This window comes from Polyodon spathula, chromosome 5 (assembly GCF_017654505.1).
Source record: "Polyodon spathula isolate WHYD16114869_AA chromosome 5, ASM1765450v1, whole genome shotgun sequence".
NCBI classification, from domain to species: Eukaryota; Metazoa; Chordata; class Actinopteri; order Acipenseriformes; family Polyodontidae; genus Polyodon; species Polyodon spathula.
Window position 1 is genome coordinate 42,489,384 of NC_054538.1, and position 22,242 is coordinate 42,511,625.

Sequence of the window (22,242 nt, forward strand, 5' to 3'; positions counted from 1 at the left end):
ATTATCATTTTAAATGTGTAAATAATTGCACACACACACACACACACACACACACACACACACACACACACATATATATGACACTTATCTGTGCTTTACCCTGCTTTAATGCTTACTACGTTTTTCTATGCTTCTACTATGGAATACTGAAGTAAATATGTATAATGTACAGAGGAGTATTCAGAAAAGTACTAAGAACTGATAACTGATCTTTGTTAACCCTTTCAACTTCATAGAAAAAAAAAATATTTCTATATATAGAGTCAGCACCAATCTGACAAGTACTTAACACCATATAGAATAAAGTGTATTTGTTCTAAACTGACTTTGTTTCTTCCCAATCAATTCTCACTTGATGAAAGGACATGTGTAGTTGGTCCAATAAAAAGTAAATAAGAGAAATACATTTGAAATTCAATACTGAAATGTGGACTAACATAACAAAACCTCAAATAATTTCTAAACTGACTAAAACATAATCCTCAAAATAATGTATTACGGTAAATAAATCCATAACTTTAACATTGTAAGATGTTTGTTTCATGATTAGATTATTTTTAGTGCTTCTGTACAAGGATAAAACCAACTATCCCCTGTCGTAGGAAATATGGGAATGTTTCATGCATGTGAAACCAGCTGCAAGAAGATGTTGCTTGAAACTGATGCAGATGACACAAAGCGTAAGGTACATGCCACACTCAACTTTGTGCCAGCTGCATGGAAACAGACTCTGTGCAAAGTGGGTTTTAACCTATTCCTTCCCTATCAAAACATGCTCCACCATGGAAGTAAGATGTCTTTGTGACTTTCTGAGAGAGGGCATGAGCTCCTCTGCTGTCCTGTCAGAAAACATAATTGAAGCTGGATTCAAAGGTTGTCAAAATCTGTCAATGTGGGTGACTACCTCAAAAGATCATGTCAGTATAGCAGGTATTTACATAAGGGAGAATACAGTTGTCTAAAAGTTAGTTTTTACCACAGCTTTGTGTCAGTTATATAGGTATTTATAAATAATGTCTGGCATGAGTGTGTATATTTTTTGTTTAAAACTGACTCTACCACTAGTATATGAACACAACAAAACACCATCAATAACAACACCAACAACAATGGCTTGCGGATTTCAAGTTTTTTCTACATGAGACAGGGATACATTTATGGAAGTAAGAAATGACCACAGCCCTCTGTGGGAATTGTACAGCTATGGCAAAAGTTTTGCATCACCTAGAATTGTAGGACTGAGACATAATTTAAAAAAATAAAAAAATAAATTGTTTGTTGCTGCCTTTTTTATTACTTTAGGTTATCTCCCATTTAGCTTAGTTGGTCGGGCTTGAGGTGGGATTTTTCATATGTTGTTTTTTTCTTTCTGTTGGAAAGCTCTACAATGGGGGTGGTCTGGAATGGTAGATAGTATGTATCGTTTGCAGGAAGTCAAGGTTAAGCAAAGGGTTAGGCAAAGAAAAGCCTGTTGCAGATTCTTTTTTGCTTTTAAATTAACAAGCATATTTAGAGATAATGTAACTTTTCTTTTTTGTCTGGACTGTATGTCAACACGCAACCTATCAAACACATGGTTTGTGGTGAGATTGACGTTTAAATATGTTCTTTTATGCTGGACATTGCTGGATTACTATGTGCGTTTGTTTTGCTAGATAATTTTTTTCTTGAAAGACATCTTTTGCAAGTTTATTTTTCCATGCAAAGAATAACTGACTGTTTTTTGAATAAGGAATTATGTAGCTGCATGCATTTATATGGACTGGTTCTCTTTTGTTTTTCTTTGAAGTTCATGTCTTTGTTTATATGTTGATCTATCTTTGCCATGAAAAGTTTCTGCAGATAAAACACTCTCCCACGAACTTTTGGTCTCGTAAGATATTTTATTTTCTGTCAATCGGTCTTTAGATAGCTGCTTTTTAAATCGGTTAGTTTCAGTTTGTGTTATAAAAGGCTGTCTGTTACAATGTAATCGAAGAAACTACAAAATTATACCACAGAAGTCTACCAGAAGCCATAATAGTAGTACAGTATTTCTTGTTAGATTGTTAGAACTTGAAATGTCACTTTTCAATTGTTGTCACTTTTCTGTTAGGTATACGGACAACTACAAGGCTGTAAAGCATTTTGACTTTATGAAGCACAATTAGTTAATTCTACAGGGTAATGCAACAATTTTAGCCATAGCTATAGATTGATGCTCTCCTGAAAGCAGAGGCTTGAGTGATGAGGAAATCATCCAACTCCAAAAAAGTCAAGCAAATTTTCTACTCCGATTCTGTGATTTATTTTTCCCGCCTCTCACTTCCCCCCTGCCTGCCGCCCCCCACTGACTCTGCTTGTCAGATCCTAGCAAATCTTACTATTATCACCCAGTGGCTGTCTCTGTCTCTCTCTCTCTTTTCGTGCTGACTGACTCTGGTAAACAGCCCTCCAGGTAATTAAACCCTCTTTTTAAATGTAGGTTAAGCAGGTGTGACGCTTACCTGAGCTGGGTAGAGAAGGTGGGGTGAAAGAGCATCCTCGGATTAATGGAGCCTTTACCTGGCTCAATATGAGGAGAGAAACGGAGAATACAAAGTATGGTATATATATATATATATATATATATATATATATATATATATATATATATATATATATATATATATATATATATATATAAAGAATGAGCTGCCACACAATTTACATTTTGTTCTTCTCCACTTGAAAGCGTTGTTTTTCAGCCATTTTCCCTGAGTGGCAAAGGTAATTTAGTGTGTTTCACTGTACTGAATAAATCAGGAGTGAAATCCTTGCTAAAAGTGAAAATCTGATTTGCTAAAAGGAGCTTAGGGCAACTATTAATCAATATTTCCAGTGTCAGAGCCAGAGCAGTGATAGACATGCACTCATTTGGAGATTGGTTGAAGCAGATAAGAGCAGGCCTGGAAAAAAGGTGACAACAGGGGACTTTACTTCAGCTGTTTAGTGGCCCATTTTAACGATCAGGTTTGCACTTTGGCTCCTAAACGGTAGCTGCTGCCTGAATTCCCTTCTAATCCTACACAGCATGTCACCCGTAAATGGCCTAGTTGAGAAAACAATGGACTTTCCCTCAACTAAGATAGAATATTTTCATTATTACTAAAAAGAAAATCTGCCTGACTCAACCTTAGCCAAGTGAAAGACCCCAAGTCCTATGTTATTCTTCACTGGTTCTTCAAATGAAGCCAGTAGAAATGAAACCATTTCCTGCATTACATTTTCTTCATTTTGATGAAGAAAGGATGATATACTACAGCATAACAGATAAGACTCTCATTGGATAACAGTTCAAGCCATTTCAGGCTGGTACCTACCTTGAAACACCAACTCATACTGTAAAACTCATCGGTAAAACTGACTTAGTTCTTCATTCCTCCTGATTTAAGCTTGAAGAGAAGCCATAGTGTCTTAAAATGCTATGTAATGGGAGTGCTATGTGTTACCCACTACTGATAACTACAGAAATGCAGTGCCCCGGCATGAAACCCTGATAAAAGAGGCAGCTTCCTACCCACTCTGAACCAAGACTTATGCTTGTGATGCTCATGTAGCCTTAAGCAGCAGAAGTTGGACAATTTCCTTTAATTTCCAATTGTGCCCTCAAAGCCCAGTCGACTAAGCTTATACATAATACAGGTCAGCCAATAAGAGTGACAACTCAATCAACTGGGAGATGAATCAGCTCACGAGCAGAGCGCCTGAGTAAGCACCTGCAGCATTTTGTTAACGAGGTTCCATGCGAATATTCTAATCCAACACACAGAACAACAATACGTCTGACCACTGAGCTGATAATCTCCTTATTACGCCCCCATGAAACCTAGCTCTAATATTTTACCAAGCCTCTTTTACTCCATAGCCTATCTGACAATAAATGAGATAGAGAGAGGGTAAAGTGGAGAGAGAGAATAAAGTGGAGTGTGGAAGTACCACAGTATCTACATAAAAGGGATTAGAGGCAACAGGGTTCCAGTTTACAGCTCAATCATATTGTGTTAGCACATGCTTATCCCAGCACAGACAGAAATTGAAAGAGAAATAAGTCCAGTAGATAGGAGCCAGAATAGAAGAAGCATGAGTTATTTCCAAGAGTATAAAATGATGCTAATAGTAGGGACCCTGTCATGCTAAAGGAAAGGGGCTATTAGGGCACCACCTTCCATTCTTTTTTCTCAAGGGCAAGGGGTGTTGGAATTTTCATAACACAGTTCTCATTTATTTAACAATTAATTTTGGATTTTTTTCTTTCCTATTAAATATTTGCTCTCTCTCAGTTAACTAGCTTTGTCCTGTTTACTCTCTACAAATTCCAGGCACTTTTTATTTAAATGACTCTAAATCTCTTATTTAGTCTTAATAATTTAAAAAGTTAAATAATAATAATAATAATAATAATAATAATAATAATAATAATATACAACACTGTATTATGCAGTATTATCTTATTACATTCTCTAAAGCAAAGTGTATCTTTACTCCATTCAACAAAACACAGACTGGTTCATTATCCATTGATTTTAGACACACCAGCCTGTGTAATATTGAGTGATGTTTAAATTAGTTTACAATTTGCCTGGTCTCGGCTAGAACTGATCTTAAGCGAATGCGCTCAGAAATGTCAGCAGTGCTCCTAACCACTGTAACAAATTGTTGCCCGAACGCTGCACACCTAATGACTTCAAATTAGCTCCACTGCGATTGCCTGACAGTTCGTTACGACTGTTAGCAACATAGCTGTTGTATCATGACCGATAAATTGCTTTCAGTTCTCTCTGGGAAAGGGGCCCTCATCAATTTGATTAAGAAATTACTGTACCATATAAAGCATAGAGACAAACTAGTTTAAGGGGAGACAAATAAGTTAAGCAAAGTGAAACTGAATGTTTTTTTTTTTTTTTTTTAAAGAAAGAAGGATTATTCACTTCACATCAATATAGAATGCATTTGTGAATTATTATGCTGTGCACTGGGCAAAGAGTTATACAGCTTTATTATACTTTTATAGAGATCTCTTTTTTATTATTAAAACTTCTCAGTCTCAAACTGCAAAGACAAAGGCAAATTAAGTGAAAGAAATAAGACATTTAAATATAGGGTTCCCACCCTTGGTTAAGAATAATTTTCCAGCACTGTTCCATGACATTTCAGCTGTTTCCCTTGACACTTTATAGCCTTGCATCACCCCTCATATCTTCCCCAGTCTCATGCCTTTTAATTTTTTCTATTTTTTTATTTAATCAGCTACATTACAATAAAAATGTTTTTTTTTTTTAAAAAAGTGTTATTTGCATATTTTGTGTAACCTGAAGGGGAATGCAATGCTGCATTAACATGTTTAACTAATTTCCGTAGCAGGAAATAAAGAAATTAAACTAATTTAAAAAATAATACATATGATAATTAGATAACTAGGTGTCAGATAATTAAGTGTCAATTTTACAGGGAAGTAAAGATGGAAAATAAAAAATAAAAAAACAAATATATTTTATATATATATATATATATATATATATATATATATATATATTATAGATATATATATATATATTATATATATATATAATGAACATTATAACTTGTACACAATTGCCAAAAAGGTTACATACTACATTTATTCATAGTAAATTTAGCTATGCTTTAATAAGGATGTTCATTACTTAATCTGTTTTGATTTTCTTGTAAAATACCTTAACGCAGAAAGTAAAGTAGATTCATTCTAATGAACTAACAGGGTTTAACTTGTGCAAATAACAGTTTTTTATAATATAATCTAGTCCAGGGTCATTATAGTTTAATTGAATGCAAGGCATTTGAATTAAAAGAGCAGATTGTGCGCTACTAAAGAGCAAAGTGTATATTGTTATATACCTATTATTCAATATTAAAATGAGGCTGAACTTTTCCAAATATCTATGATCTATCTGATCTGCATTTATGTAACAGAAATACCGTTATTATATATAAAACAATATTCTCCCTTGATTTAAAAGAAAAATACATACACCTAAAATAACACTATGAAATAAATGTGCACATTGACTGCATATAATATTGTACAGTATATGCAGCAGCAGCAGTAACTGCTGTATTTGTTGATTTTTTAAAAAAATATACAAAATCAAAACTTTAGCATTAAACTGTATTTTTTAATAATTATCAATAAAAATATTTTTTAAACATTTTATTTTGCCTCTATTTTATAGAAAGCATTACAGTCAACTCTTGTTATCTAGGTAAATCACAGACACTTATTCAGTGTTATACAGAGTGTTCATTTACATTATCCCATCTCAAAATTGCAGATGTTTAGACGTTAGAAAAATAACAGTATCCAGTAGATCTGAGTTAACATAGGTCTGCCTCATATAAACTAATTTTTAGACTTTGTTTCCATTTTAACTGCAAACATAATCTGTATGTTACAAAAACAGTGAGGTTTAACGTTCTCTACATATTTTATGTCCTTTATATAAGTAACACATACTTTAATATCGGTATACCTTGCATATTTAACAGTCTATTCCGAAAAGGTATCTATTTTAAATACAATATTTAATAAACTAGTATTTACATATCTCTGTTCAATCTGTATGCAGCTCACGTTACAGCTGCAGATCCAGGCTTTGTATTCCCTGCTGTCGATGCGATCGAGTCAAACATTTTAATAACATATACGAAGCGATGCACTTTTTATTTTGCTGTACCATAAAACCACCAATGGAATTTATTAACTCCTTGATATAAATTTGGTTTATAAATCAAAGTTACTATAACATCAAATATGTAGGCTACATGTTGGAGCACCTCACTTCTGTTCCAAGCACCCAGTGACACTGAAGGGGAAGAAAAAAAAAGGTTTTACGTATTTTGATTTTTAGAAATGCTAAAGAAAAGTGTACATCTATTTGTCTTTAGTGTAGTTTCATCCCCCTTATCATAAATTAGCTAAATGCTATGTCTGTACCCATTTTTGTAAGGTTAAACCTTGAAAAACGTAAATTTGTCAGATAATGTCAAACCAAGTTTTTCTTGTGCTGTAGATAATATACCGAGACGTAGCATACATGTCTAAAAGTTTAATCTTTACAGTTTTTAGATTTTATTACATTTTGTATAAAAAATGCAGAAGTGAAGAGAAGGCTTTTGGTAATGACGATTTTTAAAAAATTAAGTTTACGAATAAATGAAATGATAAACCATAGTTACTAACTACTTAGTTACTAAACCTTAGTTACTAATTTTAGCATAACGTTACACAATTCTAACCAAACATTAAGCATATAATCCATAATAACTGTCATAATGGTTAAATAAAACATTCAATAGTTTATGCCATGGCGGGAAAAGTGCACTGTTAATCTGCTCTTTTAATTAAATGCAGTTATGTTATTAGACTTTAAAAAAATAATAATCCAAATTATGATTTATTAAAAAAATCACCACCATGTGTGATAATACATCTGCCATATTTACCTACTGAGTTATCTTTCTGCTCCCCACACTGACAAACCAAAATTTCACTGCCAGCAATACTGTACCAGCAATTGGCCACCTGCCAATTATCCAGCAAACACAATCGTGATAACTGTAATGTATCTAGGCAGATGGCTTTGACCAGCCTTGTACACAGCACCCTCTCCAACGTATATTTTATTCATTCTGCTAATATAAATGACGTCATCATTTTCCATGACTTTTCCAGGCCATTTGTTATCATTTTTAATAGTTTTCCAGGCCGGGAAATTAAGTTAGAAATGTTTCTGTTTTTCCAGGACGCGTAGGAACCCTGAAATATTATAAAACTGGCAAAAAAACAAACTTATAAATTGTTGTTCTGACTAATTATTTGCTAGTTGTATACTGTTAAAATTGTTTATGTGCCCACTTGTTGCAAAATAGAGTATGGATGCTATTGGAAGAGGCATGAGCAAACTGCCACATGCAACCTTCTGTACTGTATGCAATAAAAACAAGGTTTCTTTTCATAAGACCTTCAGCACTACTGCTAAACTATAAATCTGTGATAACAGAACAAAACAAATGCAGTGTAGTGATTATCCTGAGGGTCTGTAGCTTTCACCTCTGCCCATAGATGACTCAGCTTAAGTCTAAAATGAAAGCCGTTGGGCATCTGGCATTGGGGATCAAAGATAGCCACTCAATCTCACAGCTCATGGTGCTGAGGTGATTGGTACTGCCAGGAAAATAAGCCCATTAAAACCCTGCGTGCAACTTTTTATGCTGGCTATCTCCCAGCCAGGATCCCACTGGAATTTAGCCTTAGTGGATTATAAAAATTCCAATGAACATACAAAGCATATATTGTATATTGTTGTGTTTTCAAAATAAGCTCCATTTTTTCCTTTATAAAAGTCCATTATAGTAAAAGCATAACAAAATGTAATAGTGAAAGAGTGGTTATTTGGTAAGCCCTATAAAGCCCAGAGAAGTATGGTAAAGCATATTAATAAATGTTGCAAACCATGGTAAGCTACGGTAAATGCTGTTTATAACCACGGGAAAAGGAAAACTGCAATTACTGTGCAAATGTAGAACTCCAACATTTAAACTGAGCTTACTTCTCATATAATAATGGACTGCAGGAATAGGACAGGCCTCAGTGAAGAGATCTGTACTTATATAAACAATCTACATCACAACTCTTAGGAGACCTCTTTATATCACAACTGGGACACATCACATCTTAGATGTTTAAAATAATCTAAATGTATGATCAGTCAGAATGTTACATTTTAGAAAGAGTCATTGGTTTTAAGGATTCAACAGTATTCAATTAGATTGATCTAAAAAGTAGTGGTTGTAACTACTGCTACTATTCATACAATTAAAATAGGACACATAATGGTCCATTTTAATAGCTCTAGCTGATCTTAATAGATCCACCACTGTTTAGATCATTACAATAGCCCCAACCAAGTTATGAAAACCATCTCTAACTGTACATGTCAGTGTATTTTATTTGCAAAAAGTATTAAACAACAGGGAAAATTTTCGATTTAAATAGCAGCAGTGTTTATAACTTATCTTAGAATTCCCTAGATGCATAAAATTGATTCATATGCAGAAGGAGTTTACTCAAAGTAAAATATGTAAAAAATCTATAGGATGATGCAAATAACTGAAGTATGGTAAAAATATTTACCTGGAATATGCTTTGCCCATCCAATGATAACTACAAGCTCTCTGTCGGCCAGGTCACAGAGTGTGGTGAGGGCTTTGATATCGCTGTCAGGGACCGTGGGGTCAGGCATGGCATAGATCTTCTCTGGTTCAGCCACCATTAAATGAGACACAATCTTGTTATCTGCAAGGCAGCCAAATGGGACTGTATTTGAACATGAACAAAAAGAATATGTTGGTTCAAATTATTTTCCTTCGAAAGATGACATTTAAAAACAGTACGTGACAACAGATACATTCAGACATATTCAATTTAAAAAAAAAACATTTTAATCAAACTAGGCTTAAACATGTTTTCTCAATAGTCCTTTTGACTCAAAACTAAAAACACCTAATATAATTCAATAGCATTGGAACATGCTGTATAGAAACCAATAATGCTTCTAAGTGCCCTGATTAGAATCCAAACAATTATACTAAATAAAACTACTGTACAACTTCATTAATACATAGGTGAAACTATGAACGTCTTGAGAAATGAAATGAAAAAAAAAAGATCCTCTAAAGTGTTATTTATAACCCCTCTACAGCAACCTCTCTCTGTGAGTATACCAATGGTCTGACTCATCTTTCAAAATGTCCTATTATAGTTAGAATTAATGCTGTTTCCCTTGGTATCTTGCTGGCCCATCTGCTACCACTACCCAGTGTCCTTCGCACTTTCAGTGCAGGACACCGGTTGATAGGTGTTGCTCCTCTTCCTCTCTGTGATAGCAGGTAGCAACCCATTAAAGTGTTAGCAAACACCCACTGACTTTTATATCATTCTCACTACTTACTAATGTTGCCTCCTGTGTGCACTATGTATTGTTAGAATATTTTTATCCACATGTCCTGGGTCATTAATCAGCTAGGGGGTAAGCGCACCACTCGATCGGAGAATACCTTAATTTTTATCTTTTGAATGTCATATTGCGGGGTATTGTCATATGTCTGTGAAAAATAAAATTCCTTCTCAACCACAGCTGTTATTGATATAGATAAAGCAGCAACCAGGTTGAGGGTAACTTTATACACATAGAAGTGCACAGCAATATAACGTGACATTGATTCAGTAACATGGTGACCATACCAAGTGCACATAAGGCAGTTTCATTTAAGTAATGAGATTATTACACAAGTCAATAATTGCTAATGCTTGTAGACCAACTTTGACAGCTGGTGCAGATGGGGAAAGGGTTTTACATTTTAGTGATATATTGCAAATGGTATATTAAATACTTAATGACCCTCTTCAGACACAGAAACAACTTATGCTGAGTATGTATGTATGTATGTATGTATGTATGTATGTATGTATGTATGTATGTATGTATGTATATAAATCAAACAACAGTTTCTCTTACCATATACTGAAAGTTGTTTCATGTGCCTGTATTTACAGAACAGGAAAGCTTGGGAGCTCAGCACTGTGGGTTTGATGTCTCTGACAGATTGGTTTAATCCAGATTATTATAATTTTTTTTTTTTAGGTGGGCGGTGGGGAGGTAATCATGCTTAAAAAAATCATTTTGAGCTTTTAAAATTAAGCTGAACATTTAAGAAAGGTACAAAATGTGATTACCCTTAATATTTTACAGACTGAATTTAGCAAATGAGGACACAACACTAAAAATAAATTACTATTAATCAGGCTTTCCCACAAAGCCCTTCTAATTAATCTGAAGGCTGAGGTAAAGGACCACTCCTGCCTTTCAGTACTGGGCTTTCACCATGCACAGTCAAGTGTTCCAATTTGAGCTAAATAATGGTGGGGTTTTGAGAGTCCAGCAGTGACAAGCAAATTCATTTTATATGTGAAACTAAAGCCCCTTTCACACTGGCACTCCTACCCAGGACCGGACCCATGTTCTGGATACCCAGGTCACAGTACCGCGTTGTGTGAAACCACGTACCTGGGTCATACTAAATAACAAACAGCCACGTCTGCGTAAAGGTTTCACTTCCACAGGAACGTTTTGTTTATTCTGTTTAGCAATATTTTTGTTGCTTGTGACACACCATGGGCCAGATTACAGCAGGGATGAAGAAACATTTGCTCTAATCAACATTTGATACATGCATTGTGTACTTGCGTCTGTCACCCAGGTCAACCCTGCTTTAACAAAAGCAGTGTGAAATCGCATAGCCGATCCGCACGACACTGGGTCCTGACCCGGGTAGGTTACGACCCGGGTAGAGCATGCCAGTGTGAAAGGAACTTAAAATGAATTTGAACTCTGGTGAAAGGCTACTGCATTGAAACACAAGGCAATAATTTTCTGTTAAGCTACATTTTGCCAAGACAAACCTTTTTTTTTACCCACAGCATTAATCAGATCCTCAAACGGAATTTAAAACACATAATCACTGCCATAATATAAATGCCATCTGTTTGTAAATTGTCAGCTATGTTTACCTATAAAGCTGTTCTAAATTAAATGCATGAAATAAGAGTGTTTTATTATTTTAAATGAATGTGGAGGAGCTTTGCGTGTTAATAGCCCCTTTTTATGGAAGTGTATTTAAAATGTATATGAGAGTATGTGTGACTGTACAGGGGGTGGGGTAAAAAGAATCAATAGGTGTTCTTACATGGCTTTTTCGCTGGCTGCACAAGCTGTGGGTTCAAATACGGACTGTTTTCAGCATCTATTCGGCGCTTGTACTTCTGGCGCCCCCCACGTACTCTGTCTAGACGCACACCTAGAAAAAAGCGAAGAAGTGTTAATGACAACAATTGGACTTTACCATTTTTATAGCCCCCATAAATACCAAATACAGGAAAGAACTAGATTACTCCTACACATTCCTTACTACTTGATAGCACACTACGAACTGTATTAAATATGTCAGGCTGGCACTTCTTTCATTATTTATTATTGGCAGTTATAGTCCATACAGGACACAATAATGTAATACAAGTACAGTAAACAATCTGTTAAGTATCAGTTTAATAGAAAATCACACTGCCTCATTTGCAGTACATCTCATTTACGTGAGATGGAGCTTCATTTCCTGTATGAAAGCTCAAAGCTTTTAGTAGCTATCCTCAAAACATCAGGCTGACTTTCTCTACTGTGGCAGATGGAGGCCATGTTTTCCTTTAAATGACACACTGAGGGAACTCCCAGCATCAATAGGTACAACACTTTTTTTCTTTCAAAAACATCAATTAGATAGATGCCAATACATTCAAGCTTAACAGTCAGGAGCACTGGACGTGTCTGGGTTATTTATTGTGTTGCTATGGTTGTAAAAGCACATTCAATTGTGGTTCTCTACCCACTCAAATTGAAACAGCGCCTTAAAGACCTATCTATCCTTTTAATTAATTGACATACAAAGGAACCCTTATTTAATTATAGAAACCTCTCTTGGGACAAGTAGTTCCCTTGGAAACCAGTTAAAGCTGCCTCTAGCCACATTTTATAAAGCAGAAAACAAAACAGCTGTGTAGGAATTGATGAAAGATATATATTGCACCTGTTATACACCTTACAATATACTACTCAATATAAACTATATATATATACAGTGGCTTGAGAAAGTATTGACCCCCCTTGGCATTTTTCCTATTTTGTTGCCTTTCAACCTGGAATTAAAATTGATTTTTATTTGGACTTCATGTAATGGACATACACAAAATAGTCCAAATTGGTGAAGTGAAATGAAAAAAATAACTTGTTTCAAAAAATTCAAAAAAATAAATAACGGAAAAGTGGTGCGTGCATATGTATTCACCCCCTTTGCTATTAAGCCTCTAAATAAGACCTGGTGCAACCAATTACCTTCAGAAGTTACATAATTAGTTAAATAAAGTCCACCTGTGTGCAAACTAAGTGTCACATGATCTGGCACATGATCTCAGTATATATACACCTGTTCTGAAAGGCCCCAGAGTCTGCAACACCACTAAGCAAGGGGCACCACCAAGCAAGCGGGACCATGAAGACCAAGGAGCTCTCCAAACAGGTCAGGGACAAAGTTGTGGAGAAGTACAGATTAGGGTTGGGTTATAAAAAAATATCCAAAACTTTGAACATCCCACGGAGCACCATTAAAACCATTATTAAAAAATGGAAAGAATATGGCACCACAACAAACCTGGCAAGAGAGGGCCGCCCACCAAAACTCACGGACCAGGCAAGGAGGGCATTAATCAGAGAGGCAACAAAGAGACCAAAGATAACCCTGAAGGAGCTGCAAAGCTCCACAGCAGACTGGAGTATCTGTCCATAGGACCACTTTAAGCCGTACAATCCACAGAGCTGGGCTTTACGGAAGAGTGGCCAGAAAAAAGCCATTGCTTAAAGAAAAAAATAAGCAAACACGTTTGGTGTTCGCCAAAAGGCATGTGGGAGACTCCCCAAACATATGGAAGAAGGTACTCTGGTCAGATGAGACTAAAATTGAGCTTTTAGGCCATCAAGGAAAACGCTATGTCTGGCGCAAACCCAACACCTCTCCTCACCCTGAGAACACCATCCCCACAGTGAAGCATGATGGTGGCAGCATCATGCTGTGGGGATGTTTTTCATCGGCAGGGATGGTGTTAAATACAGGGAAATTCTTGAGGGAAACCTGTTTCAGTCTTCCAGAGATTTGAGACTGGGACGGAGGTTCACCTTCCAGCAGGACAATGACCCTAAGCATACTGCTAAAGCAAAACTCGAGTGGTTTAAGAGGAAACATTTAAATGTCTTGGAATGGCCTAGTCAAAGCCCAGACCTCAATCCAATTGAGAATCTGTGGTATGACTTAAAGATTGTTGTACACCAGCGGAACCCATCCAACTTGAAAGAGCTGGAGCAGTTTTGCCTTGAAGAATGGGCAAAAATCCCAGTGGCTAGATGTGCCAAGTTTATAGATACATACCCCAAGAGACTTGCAGCTGTAATAGCTTCAAAAGGTGGCTCTACAAAGTATTGACTTTGGGGGGGTGAATACTTATGCACGCTCAAGTTTTCTGTTTTTTTGTCTTATTTCGTGTTTATTTCACAATAAAAAATATTTTGCATCTTCAACGTGGTAGGCATGTTGTGTAAATCAAATGATACAAATCACCAAAAAATCAATTTTAATTCCAGGTTGTAAGGCAACAAAATAGGAAAAATGTCAAGGGGGGTCAATACTTTCACAAGCCACTGTGTGTGTGTGTGTGTGTGTGTGTGTGTGTGTGTGTGTGTGTGTGTGTGTGTGTGTGTGTGTGTGTATATATATATATATATATATATATATATATATGCACACACACGCACACACACACACACACACAAACACATGTACTTTACACACGCTAGAATAGACTGGGTCTTAAAAGATTTCACTAATCTGACATAACTATATAATACTACCAGAGAACAAATGCAACAACAGACTGTCATATATTGACAACTGTTCATCTTAACAAGCTCAGCTAATAACTGAATCTAAATCAAGACTTACTGTTAACTACAAGGGGAATGGTTTACAGTGCTAATTCACAGCTATGATCATGCCTTTGCGCCCTTTGTAATACCATCAAGTGTACCCGAGGCGACACCTTATCCCTCCCTACAATGTGTGCATCTGTTCACGGGCTAATACTGGTATGATTTATTAACCTTTTATTTGAGAGATCGTGTTACTAATACTACAGCTCAATTTAGACTAGTAGGCTGTGTGTATTCCACCACCACACTTAAGCTCCAATATAGATGCATCTCTGCAGAAGCTTATATATCATGCTCAAATCAGGATGAGCGGAAACATACTAAAGCTGGATATCAACACTGATTAAAAAACATATTCAAAATCTCTGCAACAAAAATTCCTGAACCCTGAATAAGCTATTCTGCTCTGTGAGGTTCAGGGAGATGCCATTGCTTTTGTATCTATGGCCTCTTACATGAATACTCATAACTGAGTAGCAAGCAGCAATCTCGCTGTGTCACTGCTTCAAATCCTTATTGGCTATTAACTGAATATGCCTTAACTATCAACTCATCAGATGAGATGAGAAACATGTTTATCAAAATTAGATAAGCAGTATTGTAACAAGGTGTGATTTTACTTCTTAACAAAATATTTTGCAAATTTCCCCCCAGAAAACTACCAAGTATTATTAATAGCGTATCCACCTAACTTACTAAATACTGCCACTGGAATTCATTACACAAACCACAAAGTCCTAAGAGGTGAACAACAAACTTGTTTCACTTCTGGTCAAAGACAGCAATAATGCTTACATCAAAAGAGATGAAAATAGGGCTTTGAAAGTGTTTCCGTCTCATGTTGCAGAGAATATATCCCACTTTCATAAAGCTATTCCTTTTACAGTAGACCAAAGCAAATAGGATTAATGTTGTGGTTAACAGGTGCTCCAAAGGGTAACAGCCTGTTGACATAAAGAGGCTGCGTCAGAGTGTACTGCAGCTGAGACTTCTGGAGTAGCTATACCAAGTGCTGGAATGCCAGACACTGTGCTGGCTAGTGCAGAGCTAGAGGGACCCAACTGAAGCTCGTCCTGTGCAATTACCCTTTCAGTGTTTTCAGTTCCAAGAACAGAAAAATCAAGATTGTTTCTGGTAGATAAAACTCCACAACTGGGACCCAACAACTCTTACGTCTAAAGTCCACAAATACAAATTCAAATGGCTGAATACAATATTTTTGTCTGGGGGCTTGTTTTTAGCAAAACAGTTTTCAAAAAGTGGTATTTTGATACTATTTTAATAAAAGGAAGGTTGTGCACACTGTCAGAAACAGAATCTTATAAAAAATACACAGTGGGTTTCATTAACAGTATACTGCATAAAATGTGCCTAGTTACAAGCAACTGGATACTGGATGTGCACTGATTGTATTACAGGGTTATGCCATTTTGTTTTCACTCTGAATAGTTAACACAGGGCCCTTAAGCAAAGCGATCCTTAATATAGAACTGCTAGCCAGCTTTGTAATGCGGATCACTCAGTCTACTTGGAGCAAAAGATGAGTCTTCCACAATTGCCTCACTTGAGTGAGCTCAGTTTGGTGACTCTGGAACACAGCAGATTGCTTTTCTTTAAGACAATAAATAACATGCCAGTTATTGCCTGAAATTTATCTTTAGATTACTTTCACATGTGAGCAGTACCATGTTCATCCCCAGTTTTTATAGGTGTCGTCTCATTGTCAGCGCTAACGCCTGAGGTAGTGAGAGACTGTTATCCAAGGCTACAGAAAGGGAAAAAAATACTACATTAAATAAATTAATCTTAACCCCTTATACATCCTGGGCAGATTACAAGACACAGCATTTACTGTTTTAATTAAGCCTGCAGACAGACCAATTGTTTGGTGCCGTCAATGCAGGTTTGCTAAATTTTAAATTATCCCCATTTTACTAGAACTCACATATGACCATAAAAAATTACAAGGCTTGTTTTGAATTTCATAGGTGTTGTGGAATCCTGCAAGGCATCTGCTGGAATGTATAGGGGCTGTTGTGGTAACAATTAGCTATCAGGATATTTTCTAATTAAAGCACAGCTAATTAAGCAAATTTCACCCTCACCAATATTCAAAGGAAATGTCATATCATACGGCCTGCAGAACTATACAATTTAAAATACAGTAAGCTTAGTCACTTTTGTTATGCTTCATACCAACATCACTACATATCTTCTGTTGACCCCAGATATGAATTTTACATTTTCCACCAGAATGCAAAATAAAACAAAGTAAACCACGAAAATGGTGGTCAAGAGGATTACAAAAGAAAAAAAAGCAGCCACTGACTTCTAAGAAGAGGAAGCAAAGGATATACTGACCAGCGTGCTACAAAAATTAAGTAAAAGATGTTTGGAATTATCAGTATTCTAATCACCTAACATTGGGAAGTTATTAGAATGTTCTATACCCATACAGAAATGCAGGCATATGAAAACTTATTAAAAAAAAAAAAAAAAAAACAGTCTACACTAATTTGAATTGACATGTTATCTAGCCCATAGCTCCTACTTGTAAAGAGACAATGACAACTGAATAAGTAACCCACAGATTCACATCTACATGGCACAACTGGTTAAAAGTCTTCACAGTATAAGCAAAAAGGGACAAAAGTGTGGCAAATGTTTCATTTTTATTAGATTACCAAATAAATCCTTGACACTTTAAAAGGATCAATGAACTCCCAAACGGTTGAGCAATGTATTTTACTACTCTTGTACCTTTTGTAAACACATTTCTTTTTTTTACCCTCAAATGCTGCACTTCTTTCAAACACATATTTCAAGAAAACAATTATGCCTGAGGTCCTTAACCCCCCTGACCAGAATACAGCAAATCGGGCAGCTCTTGGAAATATGCCCTCCTCCTACATGAAAAAGACAAAAAAAATCTGATCCTTGCTAAACATCTGCTGAACTCCACTGAGATAAAGCATGTTTACTGCTATAGTTTGCCTAAACGCTGTCGGTTTTTGTCACTTTACCATGCATACACATGTTCCATTACTACCCAGCTTAATAAAGACTTCTGTCACCATGCTAGCTTTTCATCTCCACAACATCTCTCACTCTGCCTCTCTCTCGCTCCTCTCTCCTCATAAGGCTGCCAGATACCTCTGTAAATGAGCTCATAATCGCACTTTATTTCTGTGTGTGAAAACAAAGCGGGTCCCCCTGCACTCAGCCCCAGAGCCTTCGACTGCCTTCAAAGCAAAACCTCCCTATTCAGAAAGGATTTTAATTGAGCTGGGAGCTAAGCCTTGAAATTACAAGCTAGCTGTAAAACAAAATGCAGGAAGGCAGTTTCCATTGAAGACTGAATATTCTGGAAAGCTGGTGGGAGGGTGCAAAAAATGGTTTATTCCTTATGTATGTTTTTTTTTTTTTGTATTGTTTTTTTTTTTTTTTAACAGTTGCCTAAGTGCCCTAGTTTAAATATTCTAGTAAGTATTATAGTTAGTGTTATATGACTGGCACATATAACCTTTTCATAATACCTGCATTGTAGCATCATTTATTTAGCTAAATCAACACATAATTGGTCATAATGCTAAATGGAGTTTGTCAATTTCCACATTCCTGGGAGTTTGAGCAATCTTTATTGACTGGTGATTATAAAGAGATTCTATTTTAAAAATGTGCTAACTGTAGCAACATTTTAGGTGTAAGTTGCCCTTCAAGCAAAAATACTGCCTTTAATGCCATTTTCCTTTAGAGTCCTGGGTTTGAAACCGACTCAGATAAGTTAAATGAGTTTGGTGTTTTCAGTGTAGGCCCCTTAATTCCACAAAATTACCATATAATTGGGCACACTTATCACTTCCTGCTTGAGAGGGAAGAGGCAGTTCAGGTCAGCACTGACTTGTACTTACAAGACTGGCTGCTTATAACCAGGGCAATGTCTCTTGCTTTCAAATTCAAATTTCACATTTCACATAAAAACATACAGTGCAATATCATATTTTAGATTCTGTGAAGTAATTTTTAAATACAACAACCTTAATTAAGTTCAGTGCTTCAGGACAGACAGCACTGTAGTATACCTTCCTGTCATTTCTTACTGATTTATACCTTCCCTGGTCCAACTTCTGTGTTGAAGAAACTTGGCTCTTCATAAGAAATAAAATGCCACTTCTAATTAAAAAAAAACTCATGTGGTGAAAAGGGTTGATGATGGGGCCAGCCCTATGCTTGCAGTCTGCTGTGGATTATTGTGTATGGCATGGTGCTGAGTATTTGATGTTCTCATAGGCAGCATTTGCTTCCAAAAAAGCAAGGCTCAAAGGCTGTTTAGATAGTTGAAGTGCTTGTTTGTTTTGTCCTTTTATTAGATGCACATGGTGATATTGCAGCATATAATAACTGCTTTACATTCTGGTTAGGCAGTTTGCTTATATGGGATGTGATCGAGCCAAATATTGGAGACACTTTGAATTTCTGATCATGCAAAGAAAATTATTTCCCCTTGCCCAAATTGTTGACTAGATCCAGATTTGCATTTCATGAAAATCTGTTGACCACCACTGACAAAACAGATGTGACTTGTTTGACAAGCAAGACTGTCATTGCTTTAAGGACTGTGGGCAATGACCAGTCACCCACACATACCCACTGATGGCAGTAGCATGAAAAGCACCCAACTCTTTTACCAGCTAAAAACATCTACTTGTACAGCCTGATCTTTGAATTATTTTGAGAGCTGTTTTACCATGAAATGCAACCCCTGACTTAAACAGTTTAGTATTTTTTATCTTTTTTTTATAATATGAATGAAGGTCAGAAATGCTTCATTACGGACATGATAACCAGATGATGAGGTGTAGTATTAATATGAACTATGGACGGTAATACACATCTCTATCTTAACTTATTATTCATATATTATTTCTTTGTTTTAGTTTTCCTTAGTGGCTTCCATTATTTACCCAACTATAGAGAAACATTTGCTATAAATCACTTTGAAGCAACTAAATGACAGATATAACAGAACACACATTGCAGGGAAAGCCTGTAAAGTAAGTAGGAGGGAGGTGGGAATATGGGTGTGACTCAATAAATACTGTGTTTAACCCCTGGCCTTAAGAGGTTGAAGTCCAAATCCCAGGACTGTCATTCAGACCAGGAGCTCATCTGCACAAGCAATGTCTGATCCAGATTACAAAGCCACCTCACTTTTTATGCCAATAAGTTCTTCTTACAGATGAGGTTGAATAAATTACTGCTTTGACTGTAGACAGGCCAATGGAGCTAACCAACGGTCAGGAATGGTCAGTCATTGCAGGAAAGCTAACAATGCTATCAGGGTGACCGCAGCACATCGCGGTATGAATTCCATTAGAATTAAGTAATCATTATCCCAATGGGGAACAGAGACTATTAAAGCAATGTCTGATGTAGGGTTATGAATTGCAGTGTTAGCTTCACTTTCTACCAACTCAACTCAGGTTTAAAATGATAGTTTTCTGTAATACAAAACTGAGCAACCTAGATAAGCTTTTAACAGAGTTTTTTTTTTTTTTTAATTAAAAACAAATCAAAATATTCTGATAAGCTCACAGCGTTACATTCAACTTAATACAGGGTTACAAATTCAAAACCTCTGTGAGTGTTTAGACACCCAGATTCAAATTTTGACTGATGCCAAAACCTCTACGAGTCTATCAGTTCTTACTTGTGTGTACAGTCATCTATCAGGAATACAAAATGTCACTAAATGTCCAGGTTCCCATTTCTTTACCTTTGAGTAAGCTGTATTTACTGACTTTCAAATCTGGCAGATACTACAAAATCCACTATGACGTGACTATCTGCATTTGGTGTGTCTAGGGGGATAGGGTTTCAAAATAATGATATGTGCCTATGGAATGGCCCTGGAATGGCTTATGGTCAAAAGCTGCCACGCCATTAGAAGGTTTACATGCCAATTAAATTGCTATACAATACAAAGCATTACATGTGCAAAGACATGATTTAACAACCCAACAACCCATAATATTGTTGTAGCTGTGGGGGAGCCTGCACTGTGGCTAACCCACTCTACTATTGGCTGGGGTACACAAAGTGGATGGGGTAAATACATAAAGGAAAGGCTTGATTAACAACAGCCTTAAAAATAATATTAGCGGGTACATTTTCCATCTCTCCTCATCTGTTCTTACAAAGACTGAACTTAATAAAGCTTGCCCTTAAAAACCTCATTTATTTTCCAGGAAATTAACTCAGTTTCATCCCTGACTAATGATTTAATCTAAATGAATCAAATTAAAAATTGAAAGTTATATTTCTAAAGACAAAGAAACAAGTGACCATTTCCAGTTAACAAATTATCCCTACAAATATTAAAAGATGACCATGAAAAGCTTGTATTACTAATGAAATGTGTCTGGGCTTCGCTGCTTATCTAAAAGGAAAGGGAGGCTGGTGTACACATTGTTAACAATGAAGCCCCAAGAGAGCTCCCCACACAAAGCCTTCACTTAGTCTTCTGCTTTAATTATTGTGTCACTATCGTTAGAAGACCCAAACGTACCCCTTTGTCTAGTAAAATAACAGGCTGCAAAGAATGATTTCTCTAAATTGAAGTAAATACTAAATACTAAATAAACTGAATAAAGTATATATAAAAGTATTTCAGGCTGCAGTCAGTGCTCTTCTATTGTCTGATGTTGACAAATTGGAATTGTTTGCACTTTGGCACCCACAAGGGAATACCACTGCTACCAATGATATATACATCCACTGCTGGCAAATCAACTGCTCACTTAATGGACAAATTGATCCATTTAAATTATCATTTTGAATTAAGAAATTATGCTGAATCCTGTTTTCTGAACTCTACGGTTAGGTCAGCATTTGGAAGTTAGTTATCATGCTTCTTTTCTCTGGATTTGCCTGACACAAAGCAGTCCACATACTCCTGTTCCAGCCCAACACAGTCAATGTTTACTCTGTTTCAGCTGGTAATCTTGATATGCTTTTCTTGATGTTTTTTAGTAACTATATTTGCTTACTTGGGTATTATACTTGCAGACCACATAAAAGGTAATTTAAGTATATCACCTTGTTCTTAATGAAAATTATTAACTGTAATACATTAGGCCCCCTGTGAATATAAATTGTTGATCCAAGATCAAATTCTTGACAACAGAATTGAATTACAAATACACATGTATATTTTAGTTCATGTTTTTTTGGAAACCCGGACATGAAAAAACATTTTGTATTTTGTGACTTTCAAATAGTTCATTTTGTGTGAGAAGTGCACTTTAAGTATAAGAAGTCCTGAAACTAAATTTTTGCTCCAATGGCTCATCATGTTTACAGGAGACATTAGGCAATTACTAATAAGATTAGAGGTTATCTTTGTAAAATTTAAAGGTATTAACTCGACTTTCTGACTGAAACATGACTGACCCTTCAAGCTATGCTACACTCGTGTGTGTGTGTGTGTGTGTGTGTGTGTGTGTGTGTGTGTGTGTGTGTGTGTATGTGTGTGTGTGTTTTAAACATTAGAAATTGTGAATTTCAAAGGTACATTATGTCGGAAATATCTTATACAAGT

At 36.0% G+C, this 22,242-nt stretch overlaps 1 protein-coding gene across 7 annotated transcripts in view; it reads right to left on the reverse strand.

Annotated features, from left to right (window-relative positions):
- Positions 1-22,242, reverse strand: part of LOC121315974 (estrogen-related receptor gamma) — a 137,811-nt gene that overhangs the window by 15,208 nt on the left and 100,361 nt on the right. For 6 of the 7 annotated variants that reach the window (XM_041250625.1, XM_041250627.1, XM_041250628.1 and 3 more), the window contains 2 exons: positions 11,803-11,913; positions 9,191-9,373 (listed from right to left, as the gene is read on the reverse strand). In XM_041250625.1, the coding sequence (XP_041106559.1) occupies positions 9,191-9,373; positions 11,803-11,913 (294 nt within the window). The remainder of the gene's footprint in view (positions 1-9,190; positions 9,374-11,802; positions 11,914-22,242) is intronic. The other variant, XM_041250623.1, reaches the window with a different exon arrangement.